The 20304-nt window shown below is 41.2% G+C and overlaps 3 protein-coding genes across 6 annotated transcripts in view; 1 reads left to right on the top strand and 2 right to left on the bottom strand.

Moving 5' to 3' along the window:
• Nucleotides 1-6: 6 nt before the first annotated feature.
• On the top strand, nt 7-8878 carry LOC108231937 (embryonic polyadenylate-binding protein-like). 3 transcript variants are annotated; one of them, XM_017409376.3, is made up of 17 exons: nt 7-1448; nt 2093-2298; nt 3452-3645; nt 3725-3840; nt 4028-4114; nt 4427-4566; nt 4656-4750; nt 5684-5821; nt 6305-6400; nt 6545-6805; nt 6977-7064; nt 7147-7263; nt 7351-7487; nt 7765-7873; nt 7966-8096; nt 8226-8296; nt 8686-8878. In XM_017409376.3, the coding sequence occupies exons 2-16, from the start codon at nt 2106-2108 to the stop codon at nt 8283-8285; spliced, it is 1962 nt and encodes a 653-aa protein (XP_017264865.1). In that variant the 5' UTR covers nt 7-1448; nt 2093-2105; the 3' UTR covers nt 8286-8296; nt 8686-8878. The 3 variants fall into 3 exon arrangements, with proteins under 3 accessions (XP_017264865.1, XP_024860291.1, XP_017264866.1); XM_025004523.2 differs by having other exon boundaries at nt 4028-4126; XM_017409377.3 differs by lacking the exon at nt 4028-4114.
• A 1459-nt stretch (nt 8879-10337) lies between these two features.
• rbm39b (RNA binding motif protein 39b) lies at nt 10338-16057 on the bottom strand. 2 transcript variants are annotated; one of them, XM_017409703.3, is made up of 15 exons: nt 15717-16057; nt 15274-15331; nt 13748-13797; nt 13385-13576; nt 13101-13154; nt 12878-12995; nt 12639-12791; nt 12315-12452; nt 12167-12232; nt 11885-12089; nt 11688-11774; nt 11515-11608; nt 11153-11258; nt 10975-11053; nt 10338-10878 (listed from the first exon to the last, which is right to left on the bottom strand). In XM_017409703.3, the coding sequence occupies exons 2-15, from the start codon at nt 15322-15324 to the stop codon at nt 10778-10780; spliced, it is 1494 nt and encodes a 497-aa protein (XP_017265192.1). In that variant the 5' UTR covers nt 15325-15331; nt 15717-16057; the 3' UTR covers nt 10338-10777. The 2 variants fall into 2 exon arrangements, with proteins under 2 accessions (XP_017265192.1, XP_017265191.1); XM_017409702.3 differs by having other exon boundaries at nt 15837-16057.
• A 1589-nt stretch (nt 16058-17646) lies between these two features.
• The window catches only part of slc12a5b (solute carrier family 12 member 5b), a 48138-nt gene continuing 45480 nt past the window's right edge, over nt 17647-20304 (bottom strand). The window contains exon 28 of the mRNA XM_025004447.2: nt 17647-20295. Coding sequence (XP_024860215.1) covers nt 18997-20295 — 1299 coding nt within the window. The 3' untranslated portion in view covers nt 17647-18996. The remainder of the gene's footprint in view (nt 20296-20304) is intronic.

The following is a 20304-nucleotide window of genomic DNA, read 5'->3' as shown; positions in this document are numbered from 1 at the left end:
TGTCACGTTAGGTTTGTTCAGACATAGACATTCCACGTCATTAGGCTTTTGGAAACAGCAGTGCTCCTTTATTGGTTTATTTTTTTGTTTGTTTGTTTTGTTTTTGTTTTTTGTTTTTTTTAAACTAACTATAGATTGTCATTGTAGTTTTCTCACTGTTCTGGTGCTGCTTGATCTCAGTACAATGAAAATCGTAAATGTGGTTCCATGTATTTTGCAAGATTGACTATCATCTGTATGTAAAACCTAAAGTAACCTTTTATCGATGTTAATTGAAGAAAAGATAAAAAAAAAAAAATTGTCTTGCCACACTGTACCGACCCTGCTTGCAAAATATTCCTCTTAAAACGGTTGTTTTCTTCAAGACGCTTTCGTGCCTGGCTTTCTCTTGAATTCTCCTTTTTTTTTTTTCTTAGGTAGCAGCATCTGCTTGTTTGAAATCTCACGTTTTGACTTTTTAAAACTGCCCATGTTAAATCTTGATGACAGTTTTTTGGTTTTTCTGTTTTTTTAAAATCCAGGTGAATCACTTGGCTGTTTTTAAAGGCAGCCAGTGAGGATGCCTAAAATTAAAAACAACAACAACAAATGAAGGATCAGGTCTCTTTAGAAGGTGAAAAAGAAGCTCAGTGTCACAATACCATGTATCACCACTACATTCCACATTACTGTAGTTGAAGACACCATTCCACGTTTTAGCTGGCGGTCTGTTTACTCTGACATTGCTCCGATGAATTGAAATGTTTTTTTTTTTTTTTTTTTTTGTTGGGAAAAAAAATGATAATAATAATAATTGAGAAAAAAAGTAAGTTCATTATTATGCTTGATGAAAATGCAGTTAGTGAATGTGGAACGAAGCCTGTCTGTATATCAGGTATTTACTTGCTTTGTTTTTACTGACAAGTCTTATGGCTAAAATTTGCTTCTGTAACAGTCTATTACCCAGTGCACACACGTGGTTGTGAAAATTTAGAATAGCTATAAAAAGCAGTGACGACATGGAGATAAACAATGGTTGGTGTAATTCTAGCTTTGTGTTTATGTATCTTAAAACCATTCTAGTTTCACTATACATGTAAGAAATAGGAAAGTGTCAAAGACCATTCAGTGAAATAAAGTTTCGTTTAAGATAAGAGGCAAATTACGTCTTCATTTCTGTTCACAATAAACCCCTTGGAGTGGAAATCATTAAACTAGTTGACCGAATTGAAGCTCAAATCTGGCGACGAGCTAACATGCTAATCGGGACTATTTTCTCCCGCGGAGCGTGACGCCCGTTCTCTCCGATCGCCCTGTTTTTTCGCCGCTTAATTGAAACGCCGTTGCGCGGAGGAGTCGCGTGCAGGTGTTCCACGGCGTTAATTAAATCAAAACAAGCCTACGCGCCTGTGGAAAGTGTTCTCACGAGCTGCTGCTGCACTGAAAAGACCCACGCGCTCACATTAAATGTAAGTTCATGAAGCGTGAAGCGACTTTATTTATTTTTTTGGGTAGAGCCTAGCAAGCTAGTTTATCAGACACTAACGAGGCTAATATTTTAGCATCTTTTCTGTTAATTAAACAGCTAAAGATGCTTTTACGCTTAAAATTGTGACGCAAAACTGGCTAAAATGCGTCCAGTTAGCATCCTTGCTTTTAGCTAGCTTAAACTTGAAAGCGTGTGCCAGTTCACTTAGTTTAAAATAAAAGTACTCCGACAATAAAAGCTTTAAAGTTGTTCATTTTCAGAGATGTTTTGATTCAAATGTGTAGTTTATGACAGCTAACTGTGTTAGCCTTGAAAGACTGTTCTAATGAGGTATAATCAAGTAAAAGCCAATAAATAGTAGTTAAAACCTTTTTTTCAAAGAAAATTAAGCTTTTTTACATTCGTTCTTTGAGTTGATGTGAAATTATTTGTTAAAAGTACCTTTCCTCCTACTCAAGGTGTGTTATCTTTTGATTTTTATCCTACTTTTTTAAGTTACAGAAGGAAGATTTGATAGTTATCATCCTAAAACTGAAGAATAATTAAAATTATTCGAATTCCCTGCTGTGCAAAACAACAAAAAAAAACCAAAATGCATTGTTTTTGTTGTTGTTTTTGATCTAGCTGTTTAGGCAAGATGAACGGCAGTGGACCGGCGTACCCTCTGGCCTCCTTGTATGTTGGGGACCTGCACCCCGATGTTACAGAGGCCATGCTTTATCAGAAGTTTTCCCCCGCCGGACCCATCATGTCAATCCGTGTGTGCCGGGACATCATCACTCGCAGATCACTAGGATACGCCTACATAAACTTTCAGCAGCCGGCTGATGGTACAGCAGCACTGTCGCACACACTTCATGCTTCTTGCGTTGACGCAGCACGCTAACTTCTCCTGTTGCAGCTGTGGGGTTGTAAGGGGGACGTGTGTACTTGGCAAAATAAGATCTGTCAGCTGCTATGTATGTGCAGCAGTCGGCACAGATATACAGGACCGTGCAGAAGTCTTAAACCACCCCTAAATCTGTTTTTAAATATGAGTTTAAACACTCGGACTCTTATCTTTTAAAGTGGTCTTGAGTAAAAGTGCTCCCTTCATGCCTTATCTGCTGTAGACTGATAAACGGTGTCTGAAAGTCACGTTATTAAGAAACAGAAACGTCTAGCAAAGACCTGAGATGACTTATCCTTCAGTTGATCAATAACTTCAATTGTCAAGTTATGTTAAAGTAGAACTTCTTTTTTGGTCTGTCGACCTTTTTCTTGCTGTTCTTTATTTAACTAAAGAAACTAATTGTTTTGTGACAGACCGCCGCTCACAGAACGACTACAGGTCCAGTTGTTTATCTATAAACCAAACACCCGTTCCTCTCTTGAGTTTAGGAGGCTTTTTTTAAAACTTCACAGGTTAGAATTAGATGGCTTAACGAAAAGTAAAAAGCCCAAACATTACGTTGAAAATGGTCAAGTCTTGGCCATAAAATTAGTGACCAAGCAGCCAAAGCCGAAAGAAGACCTTTTAAAAAAATAAAATCATGAAGTCTAAAGACTTGTTGGATCAAAACCACTTTAAAATGATTACATGAACATCTGGGTCTGAAGAAAAATCTAAAATCATAAATGACTCAAGACTTTTACACAGTTCTTACGACTATTCTAATGAAAGAGACACTTCGCAACTTATGTGATTTAAAAGATGATGCTCAGAGTCAGTGTCACAATTTAAAAACAGAAAACTAGGCCTCGGACAACAAAAGCTAGACGAGGTTAATGCTAAAATAAAGACAGTGAAGAAATAGAAGAACTGTGTTTTTCACTAAATAAACTTTGTTCACTGAGCTTAATGATGTCAGGAGCATCAAAGTGTTTAGACAGTCCAGTTACAACTTTCATGAAGTTTAATCCCGCATGAAGCTGCTGTTCTTCTTGACAAATAATGATTTTTTTAAAAACATTCTTCATTAGAAGATGTGTGTCTTGTTTCAGCGGAGTGTGCCCTGGACACAATGAATTATGATGTCATCAAGGGTCGACCAATTCGAATAATGTGGTCTCAGCGTGACCCGGCGCTCAGGAAGTCTGGTGTGGGGAACATATTTATTAAGAACATGGACGAGTCCATTGACAACAAAGCGCTGTATGACACCTTCTCAGCCTTCGGCAATATTTTATCCTGCAAGGTGAGTCGTTTTTGTTTTCTACTAAAAGCTGTGTGTAGTTAGCAGAAGAGCTAAAGGTTCACAGTTCCTGTGTTTATAGGTCGTCTGTGACGAGAAGGGATCCAAAGGTTATGGCTTTGTCCACTTTGAGACTCAGGAGGCTGCAAATCGAGCCATTGAAACCATGAACGGGATGCTTCTAAATGACAGGAAAGTGTAAGTACTTTAAAATGACTTCTAAAACTTTCTAAATACTGGCAAAAAAACAAAACCGAAATCTAAAGAATTAGCTTAGGCAAAGAGGATAGCAGAGTATATGTGTTAGTAATATTTACTCTCCAGGACAGAATCTTCTCAGATTATTTCTCCATGTGTGTTTTTTCTTTTGTTGTTGTTTGCTCAGTCGAAAGACAGGGAAACAGTTGGAATCTGGCATTGCCAACCCAAAGAAGCATTTCCTGTGGGAAAAATGTCAGTTCTCCGAGCTTAGGTCAGCACATGGGTACGATCTTTGTCTAGCTTTGTCGCATTTCTTTTGTTTTCTCATTTTAGGGCTACACAGGCAAGATTGCTGCATAAAGCAAAACCATTTAAAAGCTGTTAACCCTGCAGTAATCTTTGTTTTTTATTATTATTTATGATGGAAGCAGAAAAATCAGATCTAAGCAGTATTTGGTTAAATTGTTCTGCCTCATGTATTGTCCATCAGTGTTTTTGGTGCTGCATGGTGAGGCCAGAAAAAATAATCCCCCTCTTTCATGTCTAGAACAGATGTTCACCTGGTTTCTTGTCCTCTTTACAGGTTTGTCGGCCACTTTAAGTCGCGCAAAGAAAGGGAGGTTGAGTTTGGTTCCAAAGCTGTGAAGTTCACCAACGTCTACATCAAAAACTTTGGAGAAGACCTCAGCGACGAGAAACTCAAGGAACTCTTTTCTGCCTTTGGTATACGTCAACGAACCTGGCCTCTGCTCGACCTGCTCACCTTTACCCTGGCGGCAGGGCGGTGTATAATTCTGACCGTGTGCTCTCAGGCAGGACTCTCAGCGTGCGGGTGATGAAGGACGAGAAGGGGCGATCACGAGGATTCGGTTTTGTCAACTTTGCTCACCACGAAGACGCTCAGAAGGTAAAATGTGCCACGATTTGTGTCCTCTCAGACTGGTCACTGAAGCAGTTTAAGAAGCTGTTTTAAAGGATGGGCTGAAATATCTGCTTCTATCTGTAGCGCCAAGATTTTCTTTTATTTTGATTTTAATATTTTTAGCTTTTTGTAGGCTTTATTAGTTCTCCGCATGTTGCCTCATTTTACACTCCATCAGCTTTTGACCAAAAACAAATAAAAGTTATATGCTGGCTGCTTTAAATGAAGAATCCCTTCCTACAGTTTAGTAAATCATCTTTTTAATAACCTGGTGTCCATTTGCAGCAGGTGTTTCAGTTTTGTTTTCTGTGTGGACAAGGAAACCGTAGAAAACACAACACTGGAAGAGAGACAAGGCTTTAGGGATCGTCTACAAACGCTGTAATATTCAGTAACATCAGTAAAATAGTTCTCCCCGAAGTAACCTCAGACATTTATTGCCTCTTTCTCTCCTTTTCCAACAGTCTAATTACAACAATATAATTTGTACAGCTCTTTTCCTTGTTCTCCTTTGATTCCACAATGTTTGTTCAGTTTGGAGTTTAACTTATTAAATTGGGCTGTAGTCTATTGTCTACTTTTCTGCAGGTTTGATGGTTTAAGATGTTTAGTGAACCTGGGATTAAGAATCTGTCCAACATTTCATACTTAACCCAAACAATGAGATGTCTGTTATCAAGTATGTGGTTTAATAAACTAACAGGAACCTATTCTTACAACTTCAGGTTTTATTTTTACCCTCTTTTAACCTAAAAGTTATAATCTGTTAGGTGTCGACTTGGTGAGAGTTAGCAGGATGGTATCAACACAGTGACTCTTGTTTTTTTTTTAAATGAGTAACCTGTCACTGTGGTGGCGTGTTGGGGAGTTTTCCCTTCAGAGGTCACACGTTGATGTTCCTCACTCTTTGTTTTTCAGGCCGTTGATGAAATGAACGGGAAGGAGGTCAACGGGAAGATGATTTACGTGGGCCGGGCTCAGAAGCGGCTGGAGCGCCAGGGGGAGCTGAAGCGCAAGTTTGACCAGATCAAACAGGACCGCATCCAGCGCTACCAGGTGCTGCTGCGGTTTAGTCACAGCGCAGGAATCTCTGAAGGGCTTTCGGGTTAAAGAGACGTTTGATGGGTGGTTGGAGTCTGATTTTTCTTTTACAAATGATTGAAAGGTTCAGTCTTGTTTATGATGGTGGTTTTACCCGGCATGTTTGTTTTATTTAAACATCAAGTGGCATAACCGGCTTTTTTTATTTTTTCCACTAGAGTATTTTTGTTTTTCTCCACCAAAGCACATACCAAATCTATCAGCTTTTCAGATATGACTTAAAGAAATAACACAGAACAGCAAAGTTAGTAGTCAAAGCCAAACTCCAACCACAAAGCAGAAAATGTCTGGATGAGCTGCTGCTCATCATGACCGTCCCTCTCCTGTTAACAGTTGGGTGATAACACGATGTGGATCTGGTTGATTTGGATTTATTTTGGTTTGGCATGACGAGCTGTTATAGTTGTTACTTTCTACTTTCCCTTCTCTTAATTTCAGGGCGTGAATCTGTACGTGAAGAACTTGGACGATAGCATAGACGATGAGAGGCTCCGGAAAGAGTTCTCACCCTACGGCACAATCACGAGTGCAAAGGTGATGTTTGTACAGATTCTTTCCTGAGAGTAGACCAACACTGAAGATGGCATCATTTATGTTTAACAGACACAGACGGGAAGGTTTTGCAACGTATCCACTGTCCACTGCATAAAAATGACTCTCCTTGTTTGTTTCTTTTAGGTGATGACTGATAGTGGCCAAAGCAAAGGCTTCGGCTTCGTCTGTTTCTCTTCTCCCGAGGAAGCGACAAAGGCTGTGACTGAAATGAACGGGAGAATCGTGGCCACCAAGCCGCTGTATGTGGCTCTGGCTCAGCGGAGGGAGGAACGTAAAGCCATTCTAACAAACAAGTACATGCAGAGACTCGCTACCCTGAGAACCATGACCAGTCCGCTCATCGACTCGTACCACCAGTCAGGATACTACATGACTGTCCCGCAGGTATGAACATTTTACAGTTTCCGTAATGGCTTTCAGCTGCTACTTCTAGCCTTTTTAAACAAAAGTGTGACAAAGCTAAAAGCAAATTTGCATCAAAGGTTTTCATTGTTTTTTATGTCTGCACTGACTTGTATTCCTAATGCTGCCGTGGGTATTGATCATGCCTCGCAGCCTCCCACTCGCTCCTTCTACAACCACAGTGCTGTCAGCAACATGCGACCAGTCCCCCGTTGGACAGGACACCCACCGAGACCCCAGGGTGAATTTCTTGCCTCCGCTTTTAAGTGTCAACGAACATCAACTGTTTCTGCTGCACAGAGTCTAAACCTGTCTGTCTTCAGCCCCTTACTCGCCTCCGTTTGTTGGTTCTCTTCCTCGCCGTGGCTCGACAACCATCACCACCGTCAGACAAGCTTCCACCCAGGCTCCGCGCGTTATAACCTCCACACAAAAGACAAGTAGCCGAACTCGGACCACCTCCCCTGTCCTGAAATGTCCGGCCTGTGTGGATGCTCGTATCTAACCTGTGTGACGGCTCTCCTCAGATAACATTGGGACTCAGACTGTAGGAGGGCGCACTGACATGGCTGGTGTGCCCAGAGGCAGCCAGTACAAGTATTCGTCAGGCGTGAGGAACCCTCTGCATGTTGTTACTGTACCTGCACCCATGACGAGACCACAGGTACTGTCAGCTGGAGTTGCCAGCTCTAATGAACTGGATGCTTCAATAATGCACTGTGTGGGAACAATGGAGACAAATGGGTCAATTGGAACTGACTGCAAGTATAGGAAGTTATATAAAAAGTAGGCCTTAAAATGACATTAAAGTGAAGTAATATTTACATTTTCTTGACTCCCTGAAAATTAAATTAGTCTAATACTTAATCAAATGTGGGTTCAAGTAAAAATATGAAGTGACGTAAAGGTTTTTGGGTACTAACACCATATCTCGACATCAGATTGTTTCTGGACATGTGGTGGAATCACCTGCACACGCTCCTGGGCCCGAGCCGCTCACCGCTTCCGTGCTGGCTGCGGCGCCGCTCATGGATCAGAAACAGCTCCTTGGTATGCCCTCAGTTTATTTATTTATTTTTTGTTCTGGAGGAGCTTGTGTGTGTATCTGTTAGTCACCCCTCTGCCTCTGCCGTGACCCACAGGGGAGCGCCTGTACCCGCTGATTCACGCCCTTCACCCGAACCTGGCAGGGAAAATCACCGGGATGCTGCTGGAGATCGACAATTCGGAGCTGCTGCACATGCTGGAGTCGCCCGAGTCCCTGAACTCTAAGGTGTGTTTCTGCTCACCTCTCACTGACGTTTCTCTTTGTTTTAGCATGGCTGGTTAGCTTCTAATCACCCACCGGACCTTTCTTTACCATCCGAAGTTGACGCTTATTGTCCGTTTCCGTTCCTGTTAGGTGGATGAGGCGATCGCCGTCCTGCAGGCTCACCAGGCAAAGGAGTGTCCAAAGAAGTGAAGCTGTTTCAGGTCAGCAGCACTGCTCATACAATGTCTGGCATTTGAAGGAAAAGCTGGAGGTTTCCCATCCTAAGGGGCTAGGATTGTGTGTCTCAGGAAAAAACAGCAGTGAATTTTCTTTAGTGAACTGTGTGGCGTTTACCCAGAACAATGCTGCGCTAAAAGGTTAAATTTAAAGTGAAAATCCTAAACGATTCAACAAATACCTGATTGAAGTTATAGGCTTTATTTAAATTCATGACTTCATCATCTTTCATGTAAGGAGCACATTCAGACACAGTCCTCCTGGTGGGAACATCAGAGTTAATAATAACACGAGTGGACTTTTTTAGTTTTAGATTTAAACAAGTAAAGATTACCACTAAAAGACTTAACAACGGTGTACGTTCTGTTTACAGGTCTCTACGTTTTTCTGGAGGTGGAAAATACATTCTAAGTGTGATATTTTTGAAGAAAAAAAAAATGAGGGAAAAAAAAAGTCTTGACATGTTTACATTAATATTGAAAAGTTTTTGAAGTTCCAAAGATGCAGCCATTTTGTTGTTGCAGTGCCTTTTGTTAGAACATAAAGTTTCCAGTCTATGCATTAAACTTGTGTTGTGTCGTTTGTTACACAAAAAGTTAAATAATCCTGAGCCGTTCCACACTATAGGTGAGCTTGGACTGAAGCTACACTGAATTTCTTTGAAGGAACTGTGACTGTGAACATTTCTTTCAGCCCTGCGCTGCTGCATCTCCACCAGGGTCCGAAGTGCAGATTAGATTAGTCAAATTAAATTGCTGATGTTCCCACTCCACGGTGCTGCTGGGCTGAAATGTTTCAGCCACACAAACTCTAACTTTCAGCTAAGTTACTGTTTGAGAATGCAGCATTTGGACTCAGTTTTAAAACTGTTTCTCTTTTTTGCCAGATTCATGATTAATAAATTACATTGACATATATTATGTCAGTGGTGTTCAGTCCTGGAGGGTCACTATCCGGCATGGTTTAGGTATTTCTCTGCTTTGACACACCTGATTTGAATGAGTGAGTGATTAACAGGCTTCTGCAGACTGGAGACCTGCTGAGGAGCAGAGAAACAACTAAGAGGTGCAGGATAAAGACCTTCCAGGACCAGGATCACTGTATTACAGTACTGCTGGAGCCTGTAAGTGATCTTAGAAGTTGAAGCCAGAGGAGGAAGAGCGTCCTCCCCAGTCTGGTTCCAGAATAAGTTAAGTCCTGCCCCGTCCACTTTACACCATTTAAAAAAAAAAAAAAAACTTCTTATTTCACCTTAAATGGTTAACCCAGAAAAAAAGAAAAAAAAACACCTCAGGTATTTTTTTTTTTTTTAATGGTAACTCTTGTTGCTTTCTGAAGTGCTTACCTTGCTGTGTAATTACTGCAGACTCTGGTTCCATAAACTGGGTCCTGCTGGGTTCAACTCTGGGTAACAAGAAAAGATGGACATCTGGTGGGATGGCACCATTTGTTCTGAGTTTCAAATTAAAGTCCTATCAGACCTCAAGGTATAGTTTTCTTTTAATTATTCATTCTACAACAATCCCCTCCTTCCTCCTGTAAAACCATCGAGGTATTGTTTCTCAGGACCAGCTTCATCTCACCTCTTTTACAGATTAAATGTTAGGATGTTCTGCCATTTTAAGTCTACAAATCTTAACTCTCAATTTTTTTGCTTTTAAGAAACAATGAGTCAACTGCATATATTGCCCAGGATTTTTTCAAAATAGCCAAACTGATCTTTTATTATAAAAGTATCCAGATTCCTTCCTTGTCAGTTTGGTCTAGAATAAATAAGACCTGGTGAAGTCTGTAATTTATCAGTGGATCCTTAGTTTTTATGGCCTCATGTTTCTGTTTGAGTATGTTTTCTTAGCTGTATCATATTTAGTTCTACACAGACTAAGATTTTTAAGACATTTTTTAATAAAATTAAAACATGGGGTCAAATGGTGTAATTAAGACTTTAATCACAAAAGCATTTTGGATTTAACCTGGCATGAAAAACTCGCCTAAATGGCAAATAAAATAAAAAGGAAAAACAAATGCATTGTTTGCCAGATTTATTGGAAGCCTTCATACAAAAAACAAAAAAAGAAATTATGGCTGTATAAAGTTACAAAGGATTACTGTTGACATTGATATACTTCCAACATTTTCGGCCTATTTGCCCAACACACTTGTGTAACTCTGCAATGCATTTTTAAATCTAAAACTGTTGATTTTAACAAGCAGATAAGACGGTAATATTTAAAAACATACAGACCAATAGATACCTGCAGATTACTTCTCAGTGGTAGTTTACAACACAAACCCACAAAAATTGAAAAGTAACTTGGGTGGAGGAGGGGGAGAGGAAAAAAAAATGAATGTGAGGGCACTTTTTATTACACACAGCCAACTAATTTTCAATGAATTTTCGCTTCAATGAAATTTCCATAAATGCAAACAAATGTATTTACACTGACTCTGAAAGCCGTCTCCGACTATCGACGTGAAGGCATTAGAAGCTGCTTTGCTGTTACTGAATCGGGGAAAAGGTTGTGGTAGGTTGGTAAAGGAACATATGCAGCTGTTATCATTTTACCTGGGGAAAGAAAAACCAAACAAAAAACAAATCACTTTAATAATCTGTCATGTGTAGATGCAAGTTTTCTTTTGCTCGCCGCGGCTCTAATCATACCTGCGAACCAGCGTCCGTGAAGTGCGTTTACAGTCGCCATTGCAGCCGGTATTGAGGGACACTTCACATACACGTTACCCTGCTCAAAGGAAAACGAGAAGGAGCGATCAGGTGTTGCTCGCTGCAGGAAGACTAGATTCTGACAGGACGCTGTTCGCAGCTGAAAGCTTCCACTCACCTGAGGAGAGTTCTTGTCAACGTAGATGTGAACAACTCCTCCGTGCTTGTTGCACTCCTCGATCACATCATCTTGAATTTCGTTGGCCCAGTTCGGATCATTTTCTCTAAAAGGTGGAAAAAAAGAGTATACATTAACTCAGGGTATGTATGTGACAGTGCATGTACTCACCAAAAAACAATTTGGAGGCCATTTTTAAACATACGTATGCTGGTTCTTATTTGGTTTAGCTTGCCTCAGACTAAGTTCTGATCAGTACAGTTAAACTGTGCCATTACTTTAACTAAAACTGTTTTAAGAAGGTACTTCTTTACAGCCAGAAGGAGGCACCAGGCTTTAAACAGTCTTTTTAATAGTCTTACGCTTGTGGGTTGAAGAGGTTGGACAGTTGAAGGCAGTGTGTGGCCAGCGGCTGTGATGGGAGGTTCAAAGCTTGGCTTGGAGCTGGAGTTGGAACTGCAATAAGGGATACCTTTATGTTACCGGTGTTGTCCAAACAGCAACAATACAAAACACCATTTATCTTGATCCTAACCTGCTGGTGTAGCTATGCCCGCAAAGGGAATGGACCCTGTCATCTGTAGAGCCTGCTGAGCAGCAGGAGGGATCTTCAGGCCTGTTCCTGTGGAGGGAGGAGATTTTTAAAAAAGCACATAGCATTTATTACGTTACAGTGACGAAGACTGCGATACAAGTCAGCTGCACATTTTGTGTCTGCCGTGTGTAACAAACCTTCTGCTAGTCGAGCCATAAGCTGCAGGCGCCCTGTTGTACCGAGGTCGATGCCAGTTCTCTCCAGTTCATCGTTGTCCAGGAACGAGCTCGCCGTCGAGGAGTCAGAGCGTTCTGTGACGTGCCCCACCTTCATGGGACGTCCGGCCAGCTCAAAGCCGTTCAGCTGCTCCAACGCCTTCTTCGCACATTCCGCATCTGCAAACTTCAGAGGACAGGAGAGGTTAGAGAGCACAAAGTGACAAACTGCAGCACAACACAAATCCTAAAAGCTTCACTTACCGATATGAACCCATAACCTTTGGATCTCCCGGTCTCGCTGTCCATCATGAGCTGGATCCCTTCAATCTGTGAAAACAAAGCAACGGTGTAGGCGGTTAAAACAAATCCACATGAATGAATAATGCAATACATGAAGCTTATTTCTAACCTTTCCAAAAGGCTCAAAGATCCCTCGCAGCATTTCTTCAGTAATGTTGAAGTGCAGCGAGCCCACGTACAGTCGCATGGGACCGGCGCTGCCCTTCTGTAGATTATTGGCTGCAGCCGCAGCTCGATTTTTCTCTGCCTGGAAATCAATGGAGAAAGTTTCAGTGCACAGAGGGAACATCTAACAGGACTAATGTACAAATACATTTACAGCAACCTGATTTATTTAGAGCTACACCAGAGATGACAGCATTCTCTGCTCCTCTGATCTAATGACAAACTGATTACATGTTTGCTTCGATGAAATCACCACAAAGCCACTGACCTGAGAGGCCTGGACGATGATCGGCACGCCTAAAAGCCTTTGGCCGGTCAGTCCAATTGCCAGAGGTACAGAAGACGACTCTACAAACTCGATGTATGCGATACCCTTTGACCTTCGAGAGTTTCTGTCTGAGATGATCCGCACATCCCTGACCTATGGATGGAAGGAAAATAACATATTATGAGACCACTTCTAAGTGAGAATCAAGTGAATTATATAATAAATGAACAGTAACGGACTTTTCCAACAGCTGAGAAGAAATCCTCCAGGTCTCGAGCTCTGATTCTTGCAGCAAGTTGCATACAGAAAACAGTGCGGGCATCCCTCTCCTCTGGAGTTAGATTGTCGATTGGTTGCCTTTATAAAAATAAATAAATAAATAAAAAGAACAAAGTTTAATCCCAGTGACAGCAATACAATTACAAAAGGACCTACAGTCAGAACAACAAATATCCATCTTACCTAACAGGACTCTTCTCCTTTTTAAAAGGGCTTCGACTTCTGGAACGTTTACGGCTGCAATGAAAAAGAGCCCAAAATTACTGATTCTGTAATGTTTTAATGCACAAGAAAAGCAATACGAACTGTGGCATGTTTAAATGAGTCAACAGAGCATAAAAATAACATCCCTACTGCAACTCAGCACCTCCTCAACTTTATTTGCGCAAAAGCCGTCGGGCTGAATCAGACGTACATTCCCCCCCTGACAAACATAAATGCAGTAACAGGCTTAGAGGGTCACATACATCGGGCTCTTGCGGGCTTTGTAGCGTCCGGTCCGCTCCTTGCTTCGGGAGCGGCTGCGGTGGCGCTCTCTGCTGCGGCTGCGTTTTCTTTCTCGGCTCTTGCTCCTCTTCTTACTCTTCTTCCTGTCTCGGCTCCTGCTCTTCTTCTTCCTTGAGCCCGGACTCCGGCTCCTGCTTCGACTCCTCCGTTTCCTGAAGCGCGTCACAACCAGAGATGGGAATTACCACCGGACAAAATTCCAGGAAAACGCGAACACAACACTACAAGGGTTTGCTATTGACGATGTGAATTTTCCAACAGCTACAAAGTGTTATTAAATACAAACAATAACAACGTTTGGCTCATTTTGAGACAAAACTTACTTCTTGCTGTGTTCATCGTGTCCATTTGCATGAGAGGACTTGTTCTCATCCTAAGCAAGGTTTATAGAAGAACATCGTGAGGACGAAGATGAAACATTTCAAGTCGTCAAGGTAAAAAAAGGGGATGGGGGGGTGGGACAAGAGAAAATGCAGAATGTTTTCAATTAATAATAATAATATTAATACAAACTTCCTACTGTCATTTCTGGACAGTTTTCTTCCACCCCTCCCCAAATAGCCTCCCATCCCTGTCCAGTTACTTTTTTCTTCTTCTTCTTTTTTTTTTTTTTAAATCATCTTTATAAAGCTGCACAATACTTAATGCAACAGTACAAAGTTATGGGAGTGTCCAACATATTAGCAGAGTTCATGAAGCTTTGACATTTGTCAGGTCCTCTCCATCATTCCCCTTCTAACAGGTCGTACCAATGCCACTATTTGTGCCTAATCATGTGACCACACATGGCCCATGGCCACTAAAAGAGATCCCGTGAGGTTGGTGTCAGTCCAGTGATCTTCACCCATTTTCGTTCTTGGACTGTAAGAGCTCGATGCCACCTCTGTCACACATCTTGCCCTGAAGCAAACAGGGATTCACACTTCTTAGTAATACTGACGCCCATGAAAATAAATCAAAAGATCAAATCAGCCACCAGTTAAACCACAATCATCTGTAGTCTGCAATATTAATATTTACAACCTTTTGACTTAAGAAATAACTACTGAAAACACATAATTATGTAATATAATTATGCTAGATAGAAGCTGCTGTTTACAGTAATGCTAGAATATCAATATAAATATATATATAATGTTGTGTAGTGTAGCATGCAATAAAATCAAGATGCTGAAAGAGGCAGTATTCATATTTACAAGACAATTAATTATACTACGCTACAAAGCTAGGACAAAACTGAGATGTTTCAACAATAAAGTGATTAGTGCTACCTGTCTTTTGTTGTTGAAAAACTTACCAATTATCACATAGCAGCAAAACGTTCCCTAGAGTAAATTTTTTTTTAGTTCAACTACACCAAAGTGAAACAATCATGCATAAAACCTACCATAAGATGTACTTAAAAAAAAACCATTAATGCAAGAACCAAATGAAAGTTGTAAATCTGAATACTGCCTCCTTTGCTGAACAGGTAAAGATGGGCTCATCAACCATTGGCATTCACCTTGTTGCAACCGAATAGGGATTGGATGTTCTAGGTTGAATCTCTTTTAGTCCTAAAGTGAACCACAGTACATCAGTATATGCGCAATAACTACCTTCCTTTTTTTTCACAGTTCACAGTGGAATCAAAGATGAATTCATGGGAGTAGAGGTGAGATATCATTAGGGAAGTCTATAAAGAGAGATAGATGTGGATTTATTTATAATTCTGTATTGCTTCTTTATTACTCAATCACACCACACAACATTCAAGTGAACTATTGCAACAGCAAATTTAAAAGATCTAAACAAAAAAGGAGTAACACAAGTACTAACACAGGCCTCGTCTCTGTAACTTTCAACCCACCTTTCTGTATGGCGCTTCGAGCATGGCCTCGACGTCAAAATCATCAGCCATGTTGATCCTTGTGGAGGAGAAAGACAAATTAAATCATTACATGGGTCTTAAAACCCACAAAAGGCTCGTTAGTAACACTGGTTAACTGTTTTATGGTTTCCTTTCCAAACCTTTTCGGGTTTTTTGCCAACACACAATATTTTTTTCTTCAAATATATCGCTCTTATTAAAGCAACAGACACGAGCTAGCGCCAAACAACCATCTCAGAGGCTACCAAAGTCCAACACGCGTTTAACTCGATGCCATGCTAATGCTAACTAGCCACAGCGGAAAACTACTTGTTTCGATCGTAGCTCAGCTAAGTTACATTTAATGACCAAGTTGGTGATACACAGATGTGTATAAACATGCAACACACAGTATACACTTAAAAATAAAAAAAAAACATTACTTGGAAACAATTACAGGAGCGGTTAGAAAAAACACCCCGTTAAGTTCACAGGGAGCCAAGATGGCCACGGAACGTTTCCGCGGCAGCGAGCAGTCTGAATCTGGCAAACAATGACGTTACCGTCTGAAATTGATGAAATGGTGTGCCAAAGTCTAAAATCACGGTTAATGTGCCGCCGAAGAGATTCGTGTCGACGATTCTGTCTTTGCTGAACACACAAAGCTTGGATGAAGTTACAAATTTCGATGTTACGTAACCCTTTTTTCCGCCCCAACTATTAGCCGCTATTATTAGCAGGTCGTAGCGCGACACCCTCCTTCCGTCTTCGTCGTCTTCTTCTTCTTTGCTTTTCGCCGAAGCGGCATAATTTCTGCGCCGCGTTACTGCCACCTACCGGAGCCGAGCGGCACTCACCGCCACCCCGAAGCACTGAATACATAATGGAGGTTGTTTTGGCCATCAGTTCATATCATGGCCGCGGAGCAGAAAAACACGTCAACAACGAGAGAGGAGCCTTTCCTCTGTCACCTGACTACTTATATGAAAGACAAACGGAATCTATGAAAGAATAATTATTTATTTGTTTGTTTTACAAAACGAACCAGCGACATGTTGTAATAAATTACATTTCTTGAAGCAAAAATGTTTTCCCTTCATTATTATTATTATTATTATTATTATTATTATTATTATTATTATTATTATTATTATTATTATTATTATTATTTAACTGAACAATGAGAAGTTATAGGGTGTGTCTGATATACAAAACGTTTTACTCAACTATGCAGACTTTTGCTACTTTTAACTTCTAGCTGCCATTTTACTATAACTTTTAGCTATCCTTTATCTACATTTAGCCTTTAGCTGGTGTTCTGCTTTTTTTTTAGCTTTAACTAATCAGCTTCAACTGTTTCATCAAATTTTAGCAGTCATTCAGCCCATTTTCTGTGAAAATACAGTTTTTAACATATGTAAAATATGTTTTTATTGAATGTAATTTGCTTTCATTAACTGTCTGACACTAAAATATCCTACAAAAATTAGGTTCAAGTTAAATAAAATGGCTAAATTCCTATGATTGTAATCATTTTTTTAATTAAAGTGACCATTCGGGTTACAGTAATAGTTAATGTAGACTGCTGCTTATGTTAGACAAACATAAACAAGGTTTGGCCTCTGTCACACTGGCTGTTATTTGTTTTAAAACAACTAACTTAGCTGCTTTAGTAATGATCCACTGGATGGCAGCATGTTCTCCTATCAAATCTAAAGCATCGCTTGCAATTTGTTCAAGTGCACATTCACACCACCACAGATGCTGCTCTTCAGCTGCACACTGAGCTGGTTTTGTTTTACATGGGAGGGTTCAAACTTGTTTAGTGGATTCATAGATGAACCGTGTTTGGAAGCAAAATGTTCCTGACGTTATACATCTCATCATCTGGTTTTAATTTCTCGCTGCCTGAAGGAAAACAGATCTTTGGATTTATCCTTACCTGTGATTCGAAGACAGTTTGTCAGATTCCTGGTCACCTTGTGTGAAAATAAATAACAACATTCCCAAAATATTAGACATTTTACATTGAGAAAAGTTACTTTTTGCTGAGCAATGTTTTCCATGTTGTCTCACATTCGCTGTTGTGTCAGAATATAAATAAATTCTGTTTCAACCGTTGTGTTTTCTTTGTATTACGTTCTGTATGTAAAATAAAAACATAAATGGTTTTTTAGTCATTGCATTTTGTGTAGAAAACCGTATTAATAATCCTAGACATCTATGATTAAATGCTGATGAACAATCTGAACTATTTAGTAAAAAAAAACAAACTCAAAGGTTTGGTTTGAAATACTACAAAATAAAAACAAAAACACAAATGAATTCTATGCTTCCAGATAACTTAATACCATGACTTTTTAAAAACTCATATTTCACAGCTAGGCTTTTATTTAAACAAAAACACTTAATTTAGCTAAAGTTGTCTGTCATCTGTGTCTTCAAAATAGGTATTTAAGTTTAAAAAAAATTAAGTGAAGCATGTATAAAATCTAACTGGTAATGAGAGTAAATAAATGTTGTCTGCATATCAACAAGGTTAAACAAGTTTCTGAGAATGAATTATTTTCTTTTACAATTTGAAATGCTGATATTTTGCATATTCTGATACACCTGAATCTTTTGATTTGCTGGATCTAAAACTGAATTTTTGTGCTATTGCACTCTGTCTTTTAACTTGTAGACAGATCACACATGATTTCATTCTATTTACTTAATCCCTGCTGTGATGTTACTGTTTACAAATGATCTTAAAGTATCTTCATGTAGGATTTATAACTTAAAGCTTTCTGTATTTAAAACCTCCAGTGCCCTCAGAGTCTTGGACTAGCGGCCTGTCCTTTGAGCATTTCACATTTGGGTTTGTTTTACAGCTCCGTGTTGTCATTTAGAGAATATTACCAAAAATCTGTCGCCCTCCATAGCATCCGAAAGGGAAACGCTTCATAAGCTTGTAACTAAGTTTAAGGTTGTGGTTGCTAATTTCTTTCTTGCTGTTGTAATTATATATAGCTTCATCCTCAGTAATGAGGGGTTTGCTCTGCTCTGCTCTGTCGTGGCAAAGAAGAAGCTTAGAAGAAAAGCCATTCTCTTGATTTATGGGTTTACTTCATTTACACCTACCTTTCAACCCTCACCTATGGTCATGAGGTATAGATCATGACCAGAAAGAAGGAGACCCTGCACACAAGCAGCTGAAATGAGCTTCCACCATAGAGCTAAAGTGAGGAGCTCTGTCATCTCAGTAGAGCTCAGTATAGAGCAGCTGTCCTCTGCAGGGAGGCTCCTCTGCAAACCCCAACTCCTTGAGGAGATTCTACGTCCTCTCTGGCCTGGGAACACATTGGGATCCCACTGAAAACTGGAGAGTTTCACTGGGGAGGGGAGATGTCTGGGTTTCCCTCCTTGACTTGTTACCTCTGCAACCCACCCTAAATGAAAGACAATGGATGGATGGATATTGTAATCGAACTTGTCTTTTCTACAAACGGATTGTGTTATTTGTTGTTTCGCTCTAGCTGATGATTCTAACTTTACAGAGCATAAATTACAGATGAAACTGTTGCATAACATATCCTACATTCTTACATTGTAATGGTATTGCTAGCATTAGGGTAACCCACTGCCAATACATATGCCAGTATTTGAAGAAAATAACTTTTATACATGGTTTTACATTAGTACCAGTCAGACAGTCTGAAAGCACTCGCTGGATGCTGCACATTAAGCAGCGGACTCCTCTGTAGCAGTTTTGGTACTGAGTTGAAATGGTGAATCATAGTCTGGAGGGACCTCAAAGAAGAGCGCGTCGTCAAAACAAAAATCATCAGAAGGCGACGCAAGGTAAGGCAACCTCAGCACATAACCCGTCAGGATGCCTCCCAGAGCCGACAGGCCTATTGTGGAGAACACAGCTGCCACCTGGAAGAGGGCCTGCTCCCGGGCAGTCCTCCCCAAACCTGCCTGTAGACCTGGGATCAGCGCCTGGAGCTCGTGCAGCTTTGGGTCCCCCTCCACTGGCGCTCTGTGGGCAAAGAGCTCATACATACTGGGGCCGTAAACCTCCTCATCAGCCATCAGTATGGCACATATCCCCGCGGCGCATGAAATAAGTCCCGTTAGTCCGTGCAAGTTGTGTATCCCGCACTGGTCCTGGATCCTGCAGCGGCTGGCCAAGAACGGGCTCAGGTACTTGTAGCCCAGCATGCAGGCAGTGCAGCCCAACATGCCCAGAGCGTACGCTGCTGCAGGCGATATCATCATGTCCACAGACGCCCCGACGGTCACACCCCCAGCCAGGGTCACGTTCTGAACGTCGGCCATGGAGAGTTTACCGTTCTTGCTGAGCAGCGCCGAGAGAGCAAAAGCAGTGAGCGTGGAGGCGCTGAGGCTGATGAAGGTGTGGAGGATGGCCCTGTGCTGGTCGTCTCCCTTCAGGGTCAGCGCCGAGTTGAACGAGGGCCAGAACACCCACAGGAACAACGTCCCCATCACAGACAGGATGTCAGAGTGGTAGCCGGTGTTCTCCTTCACGTGGCCTTCACTTAGACCCGACCTGTAGAGCACGAAGGTGACACCCAGACCAAAGTAACAGGCAAACAGGTGAATGAGAATCGATCCTCCTGCGTCGTTGATCTTCAGGTACTTCAGCACCACCCACTCTGTGACCGCAAACGCCGGTACCTCCAGCAGGGCCATGACCAGCAGCTGCAACGGGCTGGTCTTGCCCAGGACCGCCCCGAAGGAGATGAGCACCACGGCGCAGGCGAACTCCGCGTTTATGAGGTTGATCACCCCGAGGTGGATCTTTCCGTCGTGGTAGAACTGGAAGTAGCCCTGCACAAGAATGGCCCACTGGATGGCGAAGGTCGCCGTCAGAAAGTTGAAAACCATCCCCCCAAAACCATAGAGCCGGAAGAACGCCAGCAGGCACCCGAAGCCGAGGAAAATCATGACCTGTATGTCCGCAAAGAAGGGGTAGTCCCTGTACACCGCATTGTGCATCGGGTTGGTCTGGTTGGTCTGAAAACG

The sequence above is a fragment of the Kryptolebias marmoratus genome, linkage group LG8, assembly GCF_001649575.2.
Source record: "Kryptolebias marmoratus isolate JLee-2015 linkage group LG8, ASM164957v2, whole genome shotgun sequence".
Classification (NCBI taxonomy): Eukaryota; Metazoa; Chordata; class Actinopteri; order Cyprinodontiformes; family Rivulidae; genus Kryptolebias; species Kryptolebias marmoratus.
Note: the sequence above shows the minus strand (reverse complement) of the source record. Positions and strands in the feature narration are given on the sequence as shown.

Coding starts and splice junctions, on each gene's coding strand:
- LOC108231937 (XM_025004523.2), top strand. CDS start 2,106: ATGAACGGCAGTGGACCGGCGTACCCTCTGGCCTCCTTGTATGTTGGG. Junction 4,567..4,655: donor GGAACTCTTTTCTGCCTTTG/GTATACGTCAAC, acceptor GTGTGCTCTCAG/GCAGGACTCTCAGCGTGCGG. Junction 8,097..8,225: donor CCGAGTCCCTGAACTCTAAG/GTGTGTTTCTGC, acceptor CGTTCCTGTTAG/GTGGATGAGGCGATCGCCGT.
- rbm39b (XM_017409703.3), bottom strand. CDS start 15,324: ATGGCTGATGATTTTGACGTCGAGGCCATGCTCGAAGCGCCATACAGA. Junction 12,090..12,166: donor AAGGTTATGGGTTCATATCG/GTAAGTGAAGCT, acceptor TGTCCTCTGAAG/TTTGCAGATGCGGAATGTGC. Junction 10,879..10,974: donor TCACGGACGCTGGTTCGCAG/GTATGATTAGAG, acceptor TTCTTTCCCCAG/GTAAAATGATAACAGCTGCA.